This window comes from Schistocerca piceifrons, chromosome 2, assembly GCF_021461385.2.
Source record: "Schistocerca piceifrons isolate TAMUIC-IGC-003096 chromosome 2, iqSchPice1.1, whole genome shotgun sequence".
NCBI lineage: Eukaryota > Metazoa > Arthropoda > Insecta > Orthoptera > Acrididae > Schistocerca > Schistocerca piceifrons.
The window spans coordinates 594,544,067-594,567,687 of NC_060139.1; the positions used below are offsets into that span (position 1 = coordinate 594,544,067).

Here is a 23,621-nt window from a genome sequence, read left to right on the forward strand (position 1 = left end):
GAAACAGCACTATGCAGTAAATCATGCCTCAGTCACCAGAAAGTCAGCTGACTGCAGTACAATTTTACTGCCGCCAGCTTACATTTCGCGGAAAGACCACAAAGATCAGATAAGAGAGATTAAGGCTCGTACAGAGGCATATAGGCAGTCATTTTTCCCTCGTTCTGTTTGGGAGTGGAACAGGGAGAGAAGATGTTAGTTGTGGTACGAGGTACCCTCCGCCACTCACCGTATGGTGGATTGCGGAGTATGTATGTAGATGTAGATGTAGATGTAGAACTTGTTTTTACGTGTTCAGCTACTGCGTGCCACTAGGCTCATCCGGACGTTGGAAGATGAATGATTCTGATACGAGACTGACACGTGTGTGTCACATACGATGAACGCTGGTGAATTTGACCATGCAACAGATATGCCTCTCACTGTTGCTAGAAACAATATGTTATACCAGATGTCTAATTCACAAACTGTCGTTTAATGTCGTTTATCGCTGTTGTTAAACATTGAGCTCCGCCTCTGTAAACGTTCGGTGCGAACAGAGAAGATGGAGTGACAACAGAACTGTTCAGTTACGTCGGACAAATAAGTGTGAGGTCTGAGGGTGCTTGGTTTAGGGGCAGAATTTGTGAGCTCGGCACTCACCAGTGGCCTGCGCTCCCCAGCCGCTGACCATTACGTCGACGCCCTCGAAGGTGCTGTCCACGTCCGCGTACCGCGGCAACTGCACGGGCTGGATGTAATCTGCAACATTAAATACGTCAATATAAATTACTTACGAAATACTCAAAGTTCAGCCCAACCAATAGAAACCTGGATAAATGAGAGAAAAATATAAAAAAATCTGGCATCCAGTGACTCTTTCTTTTACGAACTATGACTGGTTTCGAACTTAATCGGGCGTGGATTAGATTCGTTGTCCGACTCTTCCTGTGTTCTCAACGTGTCGTTTGCTACTTATTTATCTATGTACTTGAGGAGATCATCCACCTTGCTTATCACCATAACTGGTAGAAAACTGCTTTACGTCCTGAGGAAGAATGATTGCATCAGCATGACAGTGCATCCGCTGATTAAGCAGCTGAGTTTCGACTCGAACCAAATGGAAGAACTTGTGATGTGTTAGAACATCGACTTCCCTCCAGAGCCCAATGTCCAACATCGCTACCTTGTTTGGTTTCATTTCTCGAGGATCAATGGGTTGTCATTTCTCCAGAGACATTCAGATACCGCGGAGAAAGTGTGTGCAGTAGAGTTCAAGCCGTTATAAAGAGGAAGGATGGACACATCCCACATTAAAGTTTACTAACAAGCGTCCGGCAACTTTTGCTCAGATAGTGTATGCTGAAATGATGTAGATGTTTCTAATAAAAAAAGTGAGGTATAACTAACAAAGTCGAACCATTACTCTCAGAGGAAGAAACATCAGTAATTGAATGTGAGGTGAGGGAAGTGTGACTAAGAATATTCTAGAGGAGAAAGCAAGGAGATGCGGACGGAAGTGATCTGCAACTATTCACAGTTATATTCAAAGCAAGGCACAGGCGGCGGTATATCAAAATACACGTTTGATGGGTTTCTAAAGAATTTTACGTTCCCTATGTGATGCAGTGCTACTACAACTGCTTGAGTTATATACACGCCAAGCACTATCGCAGTCGTAAAAGAGACAGTGAAGTCGCTGGTGAATGTATTGTGCATGAATGTCATAAAGACACTCTGCCCGAGTGTCTCCTCTGTACAGGAGCTAGAAATTTTATGTATAAAATATGTCCAGTATATTTGAAACGAAGTTGAATTAGGCGAAGAATGACTTACAGTAACAGCATTTGTTGTAGAATCTTAGAACATATTCCGATTTGGAATGTAATGAGGCATGTAGAAGAGAATGACCTCCTCCATACCAACCAGCACGGATTCAGAAAACATCGATGATGTGAAACCCGACTTGCATTTGTCTCACGTAGCGTACTGAAAGCCTTGTATCATGGTAACTTTGTAGATGCAGTATTTCTCGATTTCCGAGAAGCATTTCACTTAGCACCATGCCTACGATTATTACCAAAGGTGCGAGGGTACATCAAACGAAGTTTGCGACTGATTGAGGATTTCTTGGTACGGAGGAGGCAGTATGTTACCTTGGATAGGTAGTCGGGAGTAACCCAGGTAAGTGCATTGAGGCCTTTCCTATTCGTGTTCTGTATTAATGACGTCGCAGACAATGTAAATATTAACCTCAGACTTTTCGCTGCACATGCAGTTATCTATAATGAAGTACTGTCTGAAAAAAGCTCCATGAATATTCAGATTTTGATATGATTTCAAAGTGGTGCAAAGTCAACTTATGCTAAATGTTCAGAAATGTAAAAATTGTTCACTTTGTAAAACGAAATAACGTAGTGTCCTAAATTCGGGGTGAATCCGAAGCAAAGATACATGTATTGAGGGACAAAAAGAAGGAAGATTAGGGTTTAACGTCCCGTCGTGGTTTGAGGGTTGATACTATTAATGATTCTGAAAAAAAAGCAAATGAACATGTGTGCCTTTCTTGACTGTATCTGACACACACTGATGTGACAAACGTCATGGAATTCCTTATAATGCTGTGTCGGACCTCCTTTTGCATGGCGTAGTGAAGCCACCCAACGTGGCATAGACTCAAAAAGTCGATGGAATGCATGAATATTAAGCCATGCTGCCTCTATAGCTGTCCATAAGTGTTGTCGATACAGGACTTCTTTTTTATTTTTTGGCACAAACTGGCCTCTCGATAATTCCCCATTTATGTTCGATGGGATTCATGTCGGGCGACCTGGATGACCAAATTATTCGCTCGTATTATCCAGAATGTTCTTCAAACCAGTCGCGATGACAAGGAGCATTGTCATCCACAAAATTTCCGCCTTTGTTTGGGAACAAGTAGTCGAAATTAACGACTTTTAGTCAATGATCGGTTCAGTTGGTCCAGAAGACTGAGTAAACACAGCCCACACCATTATAGAGCCACCACCAGCTTGCACAGTACCTTATTGACACCTTGAGTCCCTGGCTTCGTGGGGTCTGCATCACACTCGGACTCTACCATCAGCTCTTACCAACTGAAATCGGGAATCATCTGACCACAGTTTTTCAGTCGTCTCGGGCCCAACTAATATGCTAGCGAGCCCAGGAGAGGCACTACAGGCGATGTACTGCTGTTAGCAAAGACAATGTCCTCTGTCGTCTGCAATCATAGCCCATATTCGCCAAATTTCGCCGCACAGTCCTAACGGATACGTCCGCCGTACGTCCCACATTGATTCCTTCCCTGCGGTTACTTTACACAGTGTTGCTTGTCCACTGCTCTCATCCGTTAAGTGAAGGGCGTTGGCCACTGGTACACCTGCCTAATACCGAGTAAGGTTTTACTCGGTATTAGGCAGGTGTACCAGTTTCTTTGGCTCTTCAGTGTAGTTTACCAATGAACTGCAGTCTGCCACCTGCTTTGCCTACGTTTGAGACTATGTGATTGTATCATGTCATATCTTCACAGACTGCTACATTTAGATATTTGTATGAGTTGAGCAGTTCCAACAGTCAGTCATTTATACACCGTGGGTTAGGAAGAAAGGTATATGCTTTGAGGGGTGGTAGTGATTCTGAACATGAAACGTTATATGAAAGTACGTCCTGTTCCTAACACTTTTCGGGGAAATTAATGAAAACAGCTGGGAACAGGACAAATGCAAATGACAGTAACTGAAACAATGTGACCTAATGCTTTGTTTAATTGTGTACATTTCCTGCCAAAGCATGTTCAAAATTCCACCATCAACTGTAACCCATCTTGCGGTTCTTGTAGACAGCTGCTGTGATGCTGATCTGAGCTCGTTCGTACGTTCCTTTACTACAGAACATACATGTAAAATACCATCGAAAAGTTTCTCCTTCTGGTCCACTGTGCTCTTGTAGACTTCACATGCAGAAGTGCCGCAACACGACGTGGCATGGACTTGAATACTGTCTGAAGCAGTGCTGGATGGAACTGACACCATGAATCTTGCAGGGCTGTCCACAAATCCGTAAGAGTACGAGGGGGTGGAGATCTCTTCTGAACAACACGTTGTAAGGCATCCCATGTATGCACAATAAAGTACATGTGTGGGCAGTTTGGTGGCCTGCGGAATTTTTAACATCAGAAGAGCGTTCCTGGGGCCACTCTGTAGCAGTTTCGGATGTATGGGGTGTCGCATTGTCCTGCTGGAATTGCCCAAATCCGTGGGAATGCACAATGGACATGAATGGATGCAGGTGATCAGACAGGATGCTTATGTACGTGTCAGCTGTCAGAGTCGTATCTAGATGTATCAGGGGTCTCATATCACACCAACTGCACGTGCTCCACACCATTACAGAGCCTCCACCAGTTTGAACAGTCTCCTGCTGACATGCAGGGTCCATGGTTTCATGAGGTTGTCTCCATACCCGTACACACCCAACCACTCGATACAACTTGAACCGAGGCTCATCCGACCAGGTAACATGTTTCCAATCATCAACAGTCCATTGTCGGTATGGAAGGGCCCAGGCGAGGCGTACAGCTTTGTGTCGTGGAGTCATCAAGGGTACACGAGTGGGTCTTCTGCTCCGAAAGCCCATATCGATGACGGTTCGATGGTTCGCACGATGACACTTGCTGATGGCCGAGCATTGAAATCTGCAGCAATTTGCGGAAGGATTGCGCTTCTGTCACTTTGAACGATTCTATTCGGTCGTCGTTAGTCCTGTTCTTGCAGGATCATTTCCCGGTCGCAGCGATGTCGGAGATTTGTAGTTTTACCGGATTCCTGATATCCACGGTACACGCGTGAAATGGTCGTGCGGGAAAACCCCATTTCACCGCTATCTTGGAGATGCTGTGTCCCATTGCTTGTGCGCTGACTATAACACCACGTTCAAACTCACTTAAATCTTGATAACCTGCCATTGTAGCAGCAGTAACAGATCTAACAACTGCGCCAGACCCCTGTTGTCTCACATAGGCGTTGCCGACGACAGCGCCATATTCTGCCTGTTTACATATCTCTGTATATGAACATGCATGCCTGTACCAGTTTCTTTGGCACTTCAGTGTTGTAGGGAAATGCAATCAGTCTACAAAGGAGGCTGCAAACAAAACACTCGCGTTTTCTGTCCTAGAATACTGCTCAAGTGTGTGGGAGCCGTAGCAAATAGGACTAACACTGATATCGAAATGATACGAACAATGGGCAGCTTGAAAGCTCACAGGTCTGTGTAACCCGTGGGAGAGTGTCATGAAAATGCTTAAAGAACTGAAATGGCAGACGCCTGAAGATAGACGCAAACTACCTGTTTTCAGTAAGGGACGGAATCGCGACTTCTAGAGTAAGCTTCTTGCGCACAGAGGGATTTAATGAATCATTCTCCCCGCGCTCCATACGTAAATGGAACGGGAAGTAGCCCTGATAACTATTACATTAGGACGTACCCTCTGCCATGCACTTCACCGTGGTTTGCACAATGTAGAAACATATGTTGAACACCATTAGTTACACGAATCTCACCCACCTCCAACAAGAGGCCGTACTTAAACAAGGCTATAATGACACTGGTCAGTGTACAACACATTACAGTGTTACCCCATTACCCCCCACCCCCCCCCCCCCCCGTCAGTAACCCAGCGACGCCACTAATAAGCAATCACACAAAGTTCCAGCGAATAGGCCTGAGAGAAAAAAATGAAACATCTTGTACTCAATTACATCCACTCTTCTCTACTCATTGCTCTCCAACAAATTTATCCACCAAAATAAATGGACGCTTACTCGATAACAGAGGTTGTCAGACAGCGTTACCGACCTACATACATCAATTACCTTAACTGTAGATAATCATTATGAATTCCATTTTACAATCGAATGTTATATTACTGAATCTATTTAAAAGAGGCTCACATACAATATCAAATCACACAGCAAATTTTTGATGTTTGTGAAACTTGGATGAAACCTACTAAAAATTTTATTTCCCTGGGTAGGACTTACTTAGGAAAAATAGATTAGGGTTAATGAGGGCTTGCTACACTCGTGAAAGAGAATCTTACGATTAACTTAAATTGGAACGATCACATAGATAACGTTTTGGAGAAAGAAAACGAAAGACTACGATTTATTGTCAGAACACTTACAAAATCTAACACGTTTAATAAAGAGATTGCTTACACTGTGCTTTTCCGCTCTCTTTTGGAGTGCTGCTGTGTGGTGTGGGATCTGGGTTAATTAGGATTGACAGAGGGGTCAAAAAAGTTCAAAGCAAGGCAGCTCGTTCCGTATTACCACGAAATAGGAGAGAGAGAGCCACGGATTTGATACACGATTTGGGCTGGTTATCATTAAGACAAAGGCGTTTTTCGGTGCCTCAGGACTTCTTACGAAATTTCAATCCAAGTTTCTCCTCAGATTGTGAAAATATTTTGTCGGCACCTACCCACATAGTGAGAAATGATTATCATAATAAAATAAGATAAATCAGTGCTTGCAAGAAAAGATTTAAGAGTTCTTTTTTCTCGCGCGCTGTTCTAAAGTGGAACGGTAGAGAAACAGCTTAAAGGTGGTTTCATGAACCCTCTGCCAAGCACTTAAATTTAAACTGCAGAGTGATCATGCAGATGTAGATGTAGCTACAGTAACTACACTGTCATAGGCCAGACGAACATTGTGTAGCAATATCAGTCAGGTCTCTTCTTAGTAATTGAATCCAACTCGACCAACGCAACCATAAAGCTCTAAGCCACCACTTAACCGTTCATACTACAGAAGCGTGCCCTTTAATTGCCTTCACCGTATTGCTAGACCTCGATACGATCTCCCGTCCCGTCCAGTACTTGCATCTTCCATCCTACCATACGGTTGTCCTAGGGCTCCATCCTCCCTCCACAACTATACATCATTTACATTTGCTGACTTGCTTAACCAGCACCACCCGTATATATTCTCCACCCACATGTATGCTATATTATCCGCAATCTCGAATCAAGCAACGTGACTTTAACTTTCCCTAGTTTGGCGTACAGCCACGCCACTATTAAGACACACACACACACAGACACAAACACACACAAACACACACACACACGCACGCACACATCTCCATAAATTGTGAAGTAATTCGGGAATCTGAACGGCGTTGAAATCCTCCATTTATAGTTGCCTCATTTTTTTTAATTTTATTTTCATCCTCTTCGTCTTATATGGATGGGCAGCTATGGGACTGATACACATCTTGGTGCCCACAGATAGAAGCAGCATTCACTCTTTAACTAACAAAAGTGCTTATAAAATTGGGCTCTTACAGGGCCTCTAACAGCCGGCGCTACTCCCTTGTGTAGAGAATGGAACATATTTTAAAAATTACGACAATCGCACAATACGTGTCACCAAAGTCACTGATATTAGCTGGTCACACAAACTTACCTACGCACTTTAGAACGTAAACTTTAATAAAGCAAATGTACGTCATGCATCTCATTGTGGCATAAAACAAGGAGGTGATTGATGCACTTAAATGGCATTAATCATCTACATTTTCATAACCGAGGACGCTACAAAACCACTCGTGCTGGAAGCGTCAGTGATATGAACGACCTCTTCCGCACCCTCAAATTCTAGAGATGAAGTATGTTCTACGAAGAGTCATAAGCTGATTCACAAAGTTTTGTCTTGAGTGGATGGCTGACCTTAATTTGTTAGCTATTTTGTTGAGATCTTCTGACAAAATCTGTCTCGAGGAACAAATATACAGGGAGTTTCAAAAAGAATTACCTGACTTCAAACCTCCATATTTATTGACAAAAACATACTACAAATGTGGGATGCATTGAAATACACTCATAAAATCTTAAAGTATTAGTTACGCTGTTACAAAAGCTCTATGTGTACACCAGCAGCAGCACGAACAACATCTAGACGATAGCTAAATTTGGCACAAACTTTGCGCAACGTATCTGCTTTTACAGAAGTTATGGGGGCTGTTATTCACTTCTTCTACGCTGTAAGGTAAAGGGGAGATGAACACACTTTCCTTCACATATCCTCACAAGAAAAATTCGCATGAGGTTCGTCGATCTTGGAGGCCAAGAACTCAGGCCAGTGTCTCGGGGTCCCGTGCGCCCTGTCCACCGTTGAGACAAAACGCCCCTGCGAAACTGACGTAAGTTGTTGTGCCAGTGTGGCTGTAATATGTTTTTATCAATATACATGGAGTTTTGAAATCAGATCATTTTTTTTGAAAACCCTGTAATTACTTCATTAAATACCAAGAGTAATCAGTAGCGATGCGGCATTAGCGAGTATGTATTGGACAAATAGTAATGAATGGAGCAATACTTTCAAATAAATAAAAAAACAAATATTAACTTTAACTCAAAAATAGATTCCGATACTTACCGTTGTAGTTAACCTTGGACGGGACGTAGATGAGGCCAATATTGTGCAGTTTGCTGTCGATGTTCAGACCGGGGTGTTCGAGACGTGTGTTGCTCTGGAAGACGAGGGAGTAGTCATCAGAGGTAGTTAGATCCGCAATCCCAAGGTACACCACCCACTTCATGTACCTGCAGAAGACACGGCTTCCATCAGAGGGGGAGCGTACCAGCAAAGTCTCCACAGAAGACTTCACCTGCACACCGTTACAAGTACGATTCGTCGCGGTGGCAACCGGCCACAGTACCAAGGGCCCTGCGAACTCGTCCGCTGCACCGAATTCTCTGCCACTAGAGTGAAATTAGGAAAAGAGACAGGCGTCGGCAGATGATTAAGATGCTTTTTTTTCTTTGATGTACGAGGTGGTTATAATCACACTTTAGCTACATGAGCCGATATAGAAGGAAAACTAATTGCCGTATGGCTATCCAACTTCATAGGAATGATGTTCAGACTATGTGCTGCAGGATTTGTGTCGTTAGTAGTGTTGGTTTCATGACTTTCCATTAGACGCTGGTGATGGTATGACGACATAGGGCTGAAACACAAGCATCAGTACGTGTTACAGTTGCAGACAATCAACAAGGATTTACACATGGTGAGCAGGACTTTACTCGAAAAGCTTTTTTTATCAAAACAATAGTAATTGTGCTGCTGCTCTTCGCGAATATAGACGCATTAAAGGGATACGGAGAGGATGTTAAAGAACACGATTCGGAAGTTCGAATTAACTGGCGATCTAGAAATTGCTCCTGAGAGAGGCCGATAGCCAACTGCTCCACAAATTGTTGAATAAGTTTTTATTGCTATGGCTGAGAATGCTGCACCTAACGTGCGATCTTAAAGCAGTGCAAGAGCTGTGTCACGGCAGTTGAACACCCCACGATCCATCGTTCGAAAAGTGCTGCGAACAACTGTGAAATGGTATCCCTAGGCTGTTCCACGCTGTCGTGAATGCAGATGTTCGTCACACTAAGCAACGTTTGTAACCTCGATTGTAAGAATGGTACGCAATTAACAAATGTTACCCCCTCATGTTAAAATTTTCTTTGATAGTTACTCCGTTATTTCTCTTTCGTGTGTCCTTACAAATGTTTCCACAAAGTTCCATTGTCCTACGATAACTTGTTTTTCATGGGGGTCGTCTCACGTAGCGAAAGTTTAATTATAGCATGCTGTATATTGCGCATTTCTGGCCGGTGTCCTCCAAACTCTAAGACACAGTGTCATCTTGGTGTATGAGGCACAATGTTTCATTTGACTGGAATGTAGTGGCTTCCTTATGAAGTAGATGTGTGTAGGTACTTTACTTCATTCGTCATAGAAAGTGGAAAGAGATTCTGCAAGTCGTCTGCACCAGTGTGATCTTCCGCGGAATTTAACTTGGCCTGTATATCATTTATTCAACGTTTAATTTAACCTGATCAGATTAGGGACTTAAGGCTCTCTGTTACATGTTATAGGCATACAATATTTTTAACATCACTGTTGCCTGAGTAACTATGGTTAGAATACTATAAATAATAATGCTAATGTTAGTAGTAAAAGATAGTGTGAAACAAGTTTAGGCATATCTAAGGCAATTCAGAATAACTGAATTGACCTAGAAATAACAGTAGTAATATCAGTAACTTTAATTAGTGCTAATAATGATGATAACAATAATCATAGAAGCTATAATATCTGTGTGTCTTCTGAGACACATTGAATCAGATTTGTAATTCTTTTATTTAGGATATTATATATAGAATAACGAAATAACCGTTTCCCTTGAAATGAGATAAAGCTACAAGACAAGCGATTTTAACCATGTTTTTAGAAACGCAAAGATTTGTGCCATTTGTAAATTGGAAGAATGCTTTTGAATCATAATAGAGAGAGAGAGAGAGAGAGTGAGAGAGAACGTGGCTCCGTATGGTCCTCAGCAGCAGACTCCTGGTTCATGCACCCATTCTAACGGCTTTTCAGCGGCGACGAAGGTTGGAATTTGCACGCCAATACCGTAACTGGACGTGCACTGAGTGGCGACAGGTGGCCTTTTCAGATGAATCCATCGGGCAGATGGCCATTGACGTGTATGGCGTGAAAAGTCTGAAAGGAAACACCTTGCAACAATCGTCGGTAGGGTCCAGGCCAGAGGGCATTCCCTGGGTGATTTCTTCATTCTGGAAAGCACAATGGCTCAAAACAAGTGTGCATCTATCCACAGAGACCATGTCCACCCCTACGTTTAGTTCGTTTTTCTTCAGCACGAAGGAAACTATTAGAAGTAGCGGACAGTGTAACTTGCCACACAGCTTGCAGAGTACGTACGTGGTTCGAAGAGCACCAGTCTGAGTTCACCGTACACCCTTGGCCGCCAAACTCCCCGAATTTAAACATAATCAGGAGTCTGTGGCATCTCTTCGATCGGGCTGTACGCTCCATATAACCTCAACCGATAAGCCTACCGCAGCTGGCCACAGCACTGGAGTATGCATCGCTCCACGGCCCTGTCGGTACCTTTCAGAAACTCATTTACTGTCTTTCTTCACTTCTCGCAGCGGTCCGCGGAAGGTGACTATTTAGGCTTTTGATAGGTGATCAAATCAATGTTACTGGGCAATATACAGTGTGTTTATAAATGAATATCGGGGTTTTAATGCTTCATAATATTTATTACATTAAACTTAGTTATACATGATACGTCAAATGAAAGAGCAACTCAAAAAGTTGTGATTGGCACCAGTGCGCATGCGCAGCGCGCAATGTTTCCGCCGCAGTCCGCTAGACAGCGGTAGTATCGAAGATGGCGACTAGTGAACAGAAAGCGTTTTGTGTTTGCAGTTTGCAAAGACGGAATCTGTAGTTACTGTGCAACGTGCGTTCCGGCTGAAGTTCGGTTGTGATCCTCCAAGTGATCGTAACATTCGTAGATACAGTAACATTCGTAGATGGTATCATTAGTTTGAAGATACCAGCTGCCTTTGTAAAGGGAAGAGCACAGGACGACCAACAGTTAGTGAAGAGACTGTTGAGTGAGTGAGAGAGTCGTTCACTCGTAGCCCAAAGAAATCAGTGCAGAAAGCTAGTCGTGAATTACAAGTTCCTGTGTTGACTTTTTGGAACGTTTTAAGAAAACGTGTACAGCTATGTCCTTACCATTTACAGTTATTGCAGGCTCTAAAGCCAGCAGACAATGGATTACGTGCCAACTTCGCAAACGAAATGTTGTTTCATCACGATGAAGATTTTCTGTATCATGTTGTCTTCAGTGATGAATCGACCTTTCTCCTTAGTGGACATGGTAACAGTCACAATGTGCGCATCTGGGGGTCAGAAAATCCTCACGAGGCGGTACAAATGCAACGAGATTCCCCTAAAGTAACTGTTTTATGTGCCGTATCCCGACGGGAAGTTTATGGGACTTTCTTTTTGGTGAACCTAGTGTAACTGGCACTTCTTACCTTCATATACTAGAGAAATAACTCTTCCCTCAGTTGTCAGAAGGTGAGCCAGAGAACTTCATTTTCCAGCAAGGCGGTGCGCCACCTCACTGGCATAGCAAAGTAAGCGATTGCTTGAACTTCACTGTAGACAAGCGCTGGATAGGTCGCGAGGGGCCCAATGACAGCGCTTGCTTTGCATGGCCTCCACGTTTACCTGACCTAAGGCCAAGCGATTTTTTCCTTTGGGGCTTCACCAAGGATCGTGCATACGTGCCTCCGCTACCAGTAGACCTCCCTGAATTAAGAAACTGGACTGAAGCAGCTGTTGCTACAACCACTGAAGACACACTTATCAACGTTTGGGAAGAAGTCTATAGACTTGGTGTGTGCTGTGTGACAAATGGTGCTCACATTGAACATTTATAAGTTTCTTGGTAAACCTGTTTGAGTTGCTCTTTCATTTGAATGGCTCTGAGCACTATGGGACTTAACAGCGGAGGTCATCAGTCCCTTAGAACTTAGAGCTCCTTAAACCTAACTAACCTAAGAACATCACACACATCCATGCCCGAGGCAGGATTCGAACCTGCGACCGTAGCGGTCGCGCGGTTCCAGACTGTAGCGCCTAGAACCGCTCGGCCACTCCGGCCGGATTTCATTTGACATTTCATTTATAACTGTAAATTTAATATAATAATTATTATAAAGCGTTGAAACCCCGATATTCATTTATAAAAACCGTGTATAAAAGACAGCAACGTACATCGTCGCCGGGACGCGGGGGTGCCACGTGTTGTTCCCGGTTGTGCAGGTCACTTACCCGGAGAGGCAGACGCCGGCGGTGAGCAGCCACTTGGAGTTGAGCAGCGCGGCCCCGCAGGCGGTCGTGTCCTCCACGTTGACGTAGGCCACGTGCTTGAACTGGCCCCGCGCCGCCTGTCCGCCACCCACCACGCGACCGGTCCGTCTCTGTGCTGCAAATAAGAGCGGAAACTTTGCAGCAGCTGAGCGAGAACTGCAGCGGGTTTACGGTCGCGAATTTTAAACAGTAAACTGCTTTTGACAACGTCTCCAAATTCCAGCATCGTTATGAATCGCTAGTCTATGCCGCATTTAACAAACGAATGCAGAAAGCACTACTAAACATCGAGTCACGCTACAACAGCTTTGTAATCGTTAATGATGTTTCATAAGTTTCAAGTTGTGGTACTTCTTCCAATCCATCTGCAGGCTGATACAGTAATTTTGTAAGATTTTATTTTCTTTACTACTTAACATAAATATATCATCTTTGCGCTATCGTAAATAGGTAGGTTTGAAGCTTTTGACGTTGGTAGTCGACTAAATATGTCGCGTCTATTGTAAAATGTTCGTTTGGATAAGTGCAAGGTGACACTATTAATGCATTTCTGTTACAGTTGTGCCGGCAGTAAGGTCTCTTGCTACGTCAGTTTGAAAATGGACCGAGTATTTACAACTACTGCCATTACAATTGCAACACCAAGAAGAAATGCAGGTGACAAACGGGTATTCATTGGACAAATATATTACACTACAACTGACATGTGATTGCATTTTCACGCAGTTTGGGTGCATAGATCCTAAGAAATCAGTACCCAGTACAACCACCTCTGGCCGTAATAACGGCCTCGATACCCCTGGGCATTGAGTCAAACAGACCTTGGATGATGTGTAGAGGTACAGCTGCCCATGCAGCTTCAACACGATACCACAGTTCATCAAGAGCAGTGACTGGCGTATTGTGACGAGCCAGTTGCTCGGCCACCATTGACCAGACGTTTTCAATTGGTGAGAGATCTGGAGAATCTGCTGGCCAGGGCAGCAGTCGAACATTTTCTGTATCCAGAAAGGCCCGTACAGGACCTGCAACATGCGGTCGTGTATTATCCTGCTGAAATGTAGGGTTTCGCAGGGATCGAATAAAGGGTAGAGCCACGGGTCGTAACACATCTGAAATGTAGAGTCCACTGTTCAGAGTGCCGTCATTGCGAACAAGAGGTGACCGAGACGTGTAACCAATGGCACCCCATACCATCAGGCCGGGTGATACGCCAGTATGGCGATGACGAATACACGCTTCCAATGTGCGTTCACCGCGATGTCGCTAAACACGGATGCGACCATCATGATGCTGTAAACAGAACCTGGATTCATCCGAAAAAATCACGTTTTGCCATTCGTGCACCCAGGTTTGTCGTTGAGTACACTATCGCAGGCGCTCCTGTCTGTGATGCAGCGTCAAGGGTAATAGCAGCCATGGTCTCCGAGCTGATAGTCCATGCTGCTGCAAACGTTGTCGAACTGTTCGTGCAGATGGTTGTTGTCTTGCAAACGTCCCCATCTGTTGACTCAGGGATCGAGACGTGGCTGCACGATCCGTTACAGCAATGCGGATAAGATGCCTGTCATCTCGACTGCTAGTGATACGACGCCGTTGGGATGCAGCACGGCTTTCCGTACTACCCTCCTGAACCCACCGATTCCATATTCTGCTAAGAGTCATTGGATCTCGACCAACGCGATCAGCAATGTCGTGATACGATAAACCGCAATCGCGATAGGCTACAATTCGACCTTTATGAAAGCCGGAAACGTGATGGTACGCATTTCTCCTCCTTACACGAGCCATCACAACAACGTTTCACCAGGCAACGCCGGTCAACTGTTTGTGTATGAGAAATCAGTTGGAAACTCTCCTCATATCAGTACGTTGTAGGTGTCGCCACCGGCGCCAACCTTGTGTGAATTTTCTGAAAAACTAATCATTTGCATATCACAGCATTTCTTCCTGTCGCTTAAATTTCGCATCTGTAGCACGTCATTTTCGTGGTGTAGCAATTTAATGGCCAGTAGTGTAGCTATAGAGTATGATGTACTCTCCTTCAGGGAAAACGATTTACATGGAGCCCAAGTGAAAGAGAAGCTACAGTCGATAAACTGTGTAATTTTGCGCTATACAGCCTACATAGTTTAAAGACCAGTCGTTGCAGTCACAAATACTGACAGTGGTGAGGGTCTTACGAAAGAGATTGCATTGGACCTTGCGGACATTCTGCAGTCAATGGTGCGAATGTTTTGGCCGTTCGTGAACGCGTCATTATACGTCATTCTGAAAAATTTCAGTAATAAAAGAAGCCAACCTTTGTTTTTTAGGTAGAACGGATTCTCCAAAACAAAATATAAACGTATTTGGTTCTTTTTATAAACGTCATGTGTTTGGTCCATTGCTCTTGGCCGAGAATTATCGTAGGACTCATAATTCTCGACTCGAAGGAATAATTCATTGTGACACAGGTTCAGTAGTTCATTTTTCAACAATGTAATTTTCTGTAGAATGGCGCACGAAAGTCTACAAATACCCGCGCGCGCTACGGTCACAGACACCACCATGTATGTACAGCCCCTCCACCTACTCGTCTCTGTGTGTATAATTCCTGTAATGATTGATCGAGGACATAGTTTTCATCCACCGACGTTTCCACAGTTGAGAAGGTGCAGTGCCAGAGGATATCGTGCCAGATCTGACTGGTTACTACCAGTACGCGTCAAAAACACACATTGAGCAAAAGATGCGTATCAGCTACTACACGAAGGAGCTCTTAGAGCACTAGATACTAGCGCTCTTACAACTTCACTTGCTATATTTTTATAGGACAATGCCTGACAGCATATGTCGAAAAACGTGCAAGTCTTCTTCGATGAACGATGGCCATCAATAATTCTGTAGCCTACAAATTAGCTTAACATATTGCTCATCGAACATCTCTAGAATATGAGTGGTATTCTGTTCTAGTCCTTGTAGTTGGAACGCAGTTTATGATTACTCGCATTGGAGGTAACGGAGAGACCGGTGGAATAACAGATGTTTCGTGAGGTCGATGTCAGTGGAATTCACGAAGTGAATGGCAAGCCATAAACAAAGTCTAGAGTGTAACAAAAGTCGTCCTAAGTCCAGGAAGCAGTCAGAAACAAAAACTCAGTACAGGCAACGTCAAACACTCTACTAATCAGCGGCAGGTCTCTATGGCTTCAATGAACCGGCGAGACTGACTGGTAAGTGTAGGTTCGAGTTATTTATCGGCACCCGTCGCATCGGTGGACGGGCCCAAGTGAGATATGCAACTCGGGTTGGACGGGGAATCTGACGCACTGTAGAATACTAAAGTTGGTCATCAACTTACTGCTCACAGTCCACCACTAACTACTGTCGACACTTTGTGTACTGCCATAAAAAGCTTACGAAGAGTGGTTCGCCAGGAACGTGTGCCGTCCTCCTTCATTTCAGTCCTCCGCGGCCTCTGGAAACACACGGGATTTTCACACCACTTACACAAAGTAGTGGACTGTCATGACAACAGTCAAAACAATTTGTCCCCTTCTTTCATGAAGGAAACATAACGTCCTGTGCATTTGAATTTTTCGTATCCAAGCATGCTACCACCCCTAATAGAGTCTTCCTTCACATTTGTCGTTCGCCCTAAATAAACTGCTCCCTCGTCGAACATCATTCAGAATCGTGGATATACAATAGCCACAATTTTTCCATGTACGGCAATCTGCACGCCCATTCCTGTCTATCGAAAGGATGATGATTACGTCAATATCCCCTTGTGTTAGTCAACACGTTTTGTTAGCCAGAATTCATTAAATATGACGCTGACCTCACAGCTATAATATTAAATCCACTTCGCCCCAGAGGGACGTATGTAGCTGTGTTACCTAAGTAAAATTTACATATTACATCACTAAATCTATAAGTATTCAACATTTATTACAACTTTATCCCCTTCACTAATAACTTAAACGCAAAATAACCTCTTAATTAAACAGCATTTAACTGTCTCAAAATTAATGAAACATTTTTGTTATGAATGTATCAGTTTCCGTTTCCTTACAGGGTACCAATTTTTACATCATTTTCGTGCTGATTACTTGCTCGTCTGTGTGTACGTATTTTAGGACTTACATTGTTCGCGCCCCCACACATTGTCATCAATGTCGTACGCCGTGCGATGTACCGGCAGCTCCTAGAACAAAATAAATATTTCACAGCATTAACACTGAAGAGCCTGAAGAAGCTGTAGCGTGATTTTAATCCGATAATATCTCTATTTGGTGTAATCAGAATACTGAATTAGACATACGCTATTAGCGAGTGTCTAAATCAGTAAGGGCTTTCTGAAGCTCTATTGTAATACAGAGTGGAGTGTTTCACGTGTGACAGAAGCGCTGTGTTTGGGGTTGTGCAGGATACAGACCCCCCTCCCCCCAAATAAAAAGAAAGTTGCAGACCAGCGACCACCACATGACGCTCCGGCGTGTCCTCAGACTGTGGCAGGTGGAGCATCGGATTTTCCGAGGACGTTGAATAGGCCTAAGGAAGATGTCCGACTTAGTTACTTCATTACATGTTCCATAGATCATTTTATCGAATTTACGAGGAACGATTCATTTTACAGGATATATATACATGATTAGGGTTAACATTAAAGAAAACACTGTTTTTTCGTTCTGCTCATGCCACTACAGTTAAAAATTAGTTTTTTTTATTTTTGCGTTTTTTCAGTTTTTGAGAGAAAAGTTTAGTAGAAAAGTTGTCCAGGAGAAATGCTTTTAGGTTAGATTTCAAACTTGCTTTTGTATCTTTCAGATATTTTGTGGTAGTGGACAAGTGATCAAAAATTTTTGTTGCTGTTATACGAGCTCCCTTCTAAGCCACCTACAGCTTTAATAATACGAGTCATTTTCCCTCTAATGTTGTGGATATCACTATTACTCTGAAATGATGATGGATTGTTTATGATAATTTTCATTAGCAAATATATTTATTGCGATGGTGCAGTTAAATTCGCAACTCCTTGTAGAGGAACCATTACTAAGTAGAAATATGCAAAATATGTCAAAAGACTAATTTGTTTGTTTCCAAAAGTGGAAGAGCAAAAGTAGCTGAACTTAACTCTTTGAGAAGCTCAGTAATCTGCTTCTTCCAGTTCATGCTTTCATCAATATATACAAGATGTGGAGCATTTAATCCTATTAACTGACTTTTGTTCATGTGCTACATAAGTTGTTGGTATGACTCTATTTGTTGTATAAAACTGAATAGGGTGTATTTTCTCAAAATTTAATTATAGTCCATTTTCAGAGAACCTGTTAATAATTGTTCTATTGTTTCTCTTGATGGGATGTGTTATAATTAATTGAAAGGTCATTCATGTACAAGGTAATAAGCAACAGTCCTAAGAGCTTGTAAAGGTGCTGCAGTGTGGGTTGTGCTAAGCAATAATTGTTAAGAAAATTCTATATGTTGCGCAGTAGCATTGAAGTTAGTCAATCAGGGCATTGCACGGGCAAATTCAAGCGGCCCATCAGATACAGTTAGTGTCAATTGCTCTCATAAGGTAGTCAGTAGCACATGAGACTGCTCAGCATCTGGCTCAGGTTCGATCCTTACTACCATCCTGTGTTCAGTTTTTGTATCGCTCTCTTGTCTGGTATTAGAAAACCAAGCGAAGAACACACGTGGGGACATGTCTTGGGTGGGCCTTTTGGATCTGTGCACACTAAGGCCTGACTGGCTGGCTTCAATGCTAATTAACTCGAAAATTGCGTATCGTACACAATTTTTTCTTAACGATTATTTCTCAGCACAACCTCCCCCGTAACAAACTTACTAGCTTTTGAGACATTCTGTGTATAAGGAATAGGAGTGGACCAGCAATAGAGCAGTACGGGACTCCTTTTCTGATTTTTCCCCAGTCACAAAACTTTTCCACCTCTCCAACATCATCTGAATTATGCAGTACAACTTTTTGCATTCTGTTTGTTTAGTTTGATTCAAACCAGCTGTCTGTAAAGACATCAGTTACACAAAACCTGAGTTTTTCTAAGTGTGTAATATCATCTATACAATGAAACTCATTGGGAAGGCCATAAGAAATGCGAGCTGGCTATATTTTTGTAATGTTTGGTGGGTGAATGTGTAAATAGCATTTGCAAGTGAATTACCTTTCTGGTATCCAAACTGTGAAATGCTAGGTGAATTGTTTCTGCTTAAAGGTGAAACTAATATAGACCACATAACTTTTTCGAATATTTTTGAGAAGATGTCAGTAAGGAAATCAGAGGACAATAGTCATCCTTGTTGCCTTTCTTATAAAAAGTTTTCACATTGCCTATTTTAAACAGTCTGTAAAAATTCCTTGTGCCAGTGATGCATTACGTTTATCTCTTGTATATATAAAGTGTATGTATGTGTGTATGTACAGAATCTTCCAATCTCTAGACTGATTTCAACAAAATCTGAAACAACAGGTCTCATAGTACCAGCACTGTAGGGTCTATACCCTCCTATCTCTAACAGGAGAAAATAGGGAAAAAAGGTGTTTACCCATCCCTGTTCCAACAGATAAGATGCCCTGAATTGCAGGTATGCCACATTGGAGTAGTACTGGCCTGCCTTATCGACCAGCTTTGCCTGGCCAGGGGCAAGATGCGGTTTTACACACACAGACACACACACACACACACACACACACACACACACCAATGTACAGGCTGTCCTGGATGACAGGTACGTTGTGTTGGAGTAGTATCAGACTGGATGGGGGGGAGGAGGGCATGGACACAAAGGGAGCACAGTAGGGACAGAGACAGAGGGATGAGCAGAAAGATAGAGAGTGGGGGAGGAGAACAAACAGAGAGTCTGGAGGAGGAGAAGGTAGACGCCACAGAGAGATATGGAGGAGATAGAGAGATGGGTGAGAAGGGGATGGAGGAGGAGATTAAAGAGAGTTGAGGGAATGGGAAAAAGGCAGAAGGAGGAGCAAGACAGACGTGGGGGGATAAGGAGGACAGTGTGATGGAGATAGAGGTGGAAGCAGAGAGGGGGTGAGGAGAGGTGTGGGCAATATGTCAAATACATATGTGGCTGAAGAAATGGGGAAAAGGGCTACCTGAGCATTACGTGTGTTTTTAAGCCCCTGCCATATAGATGGGCTGGAATGGTGGGTGTGTTATGTGGGAGTAGTATCGACCTGCCTTTTACACCTGCTGTGCAGGGAAGCAAACATTGCAGGAACAAGAAACAGTTTTTCTACCCTCGAAATGTAGGCTGCCCACCACAACAGAGATGTTGGAGGAGTAATAACAGCCTGATTTATCGACCTGTTTTGGAGAGGCTAGATGTGTGAATGGGCATGCCTGGGGGAAGGTTGAGATGAGGAGGAGGACATGGAGAGAGAGAGAGAGAGAGAGGGAGCAGGAGGAATGGATGTGGAGAGAGGGGGAGGAAGGGTTTGGTCGGGTAGAGGGGTCAGTAGGCGGTGTACAGAGAGGGTAGGCGAGGAGAACATGGAGAGAAGGAGTGGTGGGATGAGAGGATGGACTGAGATGTGGGAGGAGGAGGTGGACATATAGGGAGCTGAGCAAGTGATGAGCAGAGACAGAGGAGGAGCAGATGGACCACAGATGTGCTCATTACACATGACATACATGTACACAGGTAGCTAATACTGTAGTTTCGCATTCTCTGTGCCGCTGCCCTTACAAGAACTGAAGTTGAATGTAAAGCCGAAACTGGTTATCTGTTAACGTCAGTTAAAACGTGACCCAGAGTGCGAATTACACAGTTCATTTTGATGCCAAGTTGTCTATTTGCTCCATAAATCAAAAAGAGTTCATTTAAACTCACTCTTATGTTCATAAATTCTTCAAGAGCATATCCCCTGTGGACAACAAGGAGTTTATTGGTTATTTGCTAGATCAATGTCTGGGGAAAATACTATAGCCAGAAAGACTAATCTAATGAAAACATCCTCAGAAGGTATTTAAAACAGTATGATTTAATTCACAACACTAGTCATACACATAGGCGCAGACATCTTGTGTGACTGGAATGGTCAGTGTTACATTAAATACTGTACAATCTATATAAAGATGAGGAGTAGGAAGAGTAGCCAAGTGCCAGTTTGTCTCGCCGACATTAAACAGCACACTGTCAACAAGTGAGTCAGTTTCAGGAGGGCAGAATGATCGATCTTCGCAAAATGTGTTCATCAGACTGTGACATCTGGAATTGCGTTGGACATATGGCTACAACAGTGACACTTAAATGCAGTCAGTCAATTAAAGTGTGTTAACGTAGTGGTCTATGTGCCAAACAGTGTGTAGTGGTAGTAGTGGTAGTAGCAGCAGTAGTTTTATTTACCTGTGTAGACACTTCTACATAGATACTGGACTTGCATTATTTCATTTTAAAGGTCGACAAAAGTAACGTAATGCATATATTGAGACATTTACATACTTGCAGGTCTAGTTTGACAATGATGGGACAGATAGTCGGCTACAAGTAGGAACCGTCTAGCATTTGCCATGGAGGGACTAAATCAGGATGGCCAGAAGAAGGTTGGAACCTCCACCCTACGGAATACCATGTCAATCACTCAGACAGTGCTACCTCGTTTGGTTTATCACCAGTGTTTTGCAAAGAAGTTACTTAATAATGTGAAAGACTGGTGGTGCACTGTTCGTTAATTTCCTACTCCAAGTCACTGCACACACTATACACTCATTATTTCATAACGTAAAACTACTTACACTAGCAGTTGTTGTGAGGACCATTACCGTGTTGTTTGGTCCCTGCTTTGTGCCCCACGACTTCATACTTTCTGTCCTAAAAGACTTACTTAGCATGAATAAGATGTTATGTTCAGAAAAAACTTCCAAACGCTGTGACCACCATTTCATTTTCTGTGATGGTGTTGTTCACAGAGTTAGCTCAATACTGGAATATTGCAACGCTTGTGGACTAAGGTGTGTGGGAGGTTCGAAGCCATCGTTTGTGGGCTGATCTGGAGTCACATATGCTACTGTGTGGGCTTCTGTTGTCCAGGAACCACTGACTGCAATGGGCACGTGAACGCTGTCGTTGCTGCTCTGAATAGAATCTCATATTGTATTTATGATTGACCCATTTCACCCAGTTTTACTATAATGTCCTCTTGAGTATTGGATTTTTACACTCAAGCGCTGAAGACTTTCGAATGATTTTCGCCATACGAGGGACTGAGATCTTTCACATTCTGCCAGTAATTCCACATCAATATCCCAGAAAGAAAATGCCTGCCAACATATCGTGCAGAACATATAACGGCGTATAATGGCGAATGTCACTGTTTCCCTTGTGTGAAAGTTAGCCTAAGAAGTCATCTACTAATTTATAATTATGGTTGGTCTGCAAAATGTTCTTCTGGTTCACCACCGATGACTGGAGATGTTTCATATAAATGCACACAAACAGCTTGGCGGGAGTTTTTACAGGAATACCCATGCCGCTTTCTGATTATGTATCATGACATTTAGATCATCTGATTACAGTATTGGGGGGGAGGGAGGGGGAGGTTTCACACCAAACAGTTTTCAGCTTTACGCTCATGAACATATCCTTCTATCTGAAGAGTTTGAGTACTATCGCCTACTTAATCTGTTGCATAAAACTGATTTCTTTTACATTTTTTGTTTTACAACTACAATAAACAGTAGTAGCCAATTTTCGAAACCTCACACAGTTTTTAAAATTAAATTGGTGTTTTCTGTAGCTGACAGTAGTTACTGACTAGGATAAAAAGGCGTTATAAATCAAGTAAAGCTAAAAAGCACTTTGAGGGCACCTAACAGAAAGAAAATTTGTTTTCTCCTTAAACCATCTCTGTGACATACTCCGGCATGTGTGAGTATCTCGTGTGGCTCACAGTGGCACTGCAATGTTTTTAAATTCTTAATCTTATCCATTATGGATACTGTATGACTCACTGACTATAATTATTGGCCTGCTTATCGACCTCCTTTGAAGGGCAGTCTAGATTAGGTGGAAGAAATTATTTTCTGCCTCTGCACATAGGCTGACCTGCACGATGGGTGCGATGTGTTGGAGTACTATTCGCCTACCTTATCAACCGGCTTTGATGGGTAGCCTGTATGACAGGGGCAAAAAACAGCATTTGAGTAACCAATGTATAGGCTGTGATGCATAACAGGCATGTTCAGGGGTTAGTATTGGATTGCTTTATCAACCTGTTTTGCAATAGGCATGGCTGAGGGAACATTGTGTTGGATAGGGGAAGCTATGGGCCGAGAGTGAGGGCAGGAAGATATGGCTAGGGAGAGAAGGAGGCAGGAGGGAATGAAGGGGCATGAGGGGATGGATAGAGGTGGAGAGGAGAAGGTGGATAAGGAGAAGGGCAGGTGGAGATGGATGGAGAGATTGGGGTGGGGGGGCAGGAGATGACAGGAAGAGCAATGGGACAGACAGAGAATGGAAGGAGCAGATGGAGAGAGGGAGAGGGGGAGGAGGAGATAGCAGCTAGAGGGGGAGGAGGAGATGGACAGAAAGAGAGGGAGGAGAATATTGACAGAGAAAGGAATATATAGTCAGGGTGAGAGGATGGGCTCTTGGACAAAGAGAGGGTGTAGGAGGGAATGAAGAGACAGAGAGAATGTGAAGGAGGAAACAAGTGGACACAGAGAGGGGTGGAGGTTGTGTTTTCAATACAAGTGTCAAACATGTAACAGAGCGAAGCTGTAGTGAAACAGCTTGTCTACATATAAAGCAGCATGTAGTTATAAGTGTGTGTGTGTGTGTGTGTGTGTGTGTGTGTGTGTGTGTGTGTAATTACATCTAGGATCCCTCCCAAAA

At 43.3% G+C, this 23,621-nt stretch overlaps 1 protein-coding gene across 1 annotated transcript in view; it reads right to left on the bottom strand.

Moving 5' to 3' along the window:
* LOC124775630 (collagenase-like) overlaps nucleotides 1–23,621 on the bottom strand; it is a 64,732-nt gene that overhangs the window by 31,916 nt on the left and 9,195 nt on the right. The window contains exons 2-5 of the mRNA XM_047250458.1: nucleotides 16,893–16,953; nucleotides 12,726–12,879; nucleotides 8,442–8,608; nucleotides 643–741 (exon numbers count right to left, since the gene is read on the bottom strand). Coding sequence (XP_047106414.1) covers nucleotides 643–741; nucleotides 8,442–8,608; nucleotides 12,726–12,879; nucleotides 16,893–16,953 — 481 coding nt within the window. The remainder of the gene's footprint in view (nucleotides 1–642; nucleotides 742–8,441; nucleotides 8,609–12,725; nucleotides 12,880–16,892; nucleotides 16,954–23,621) is intronic.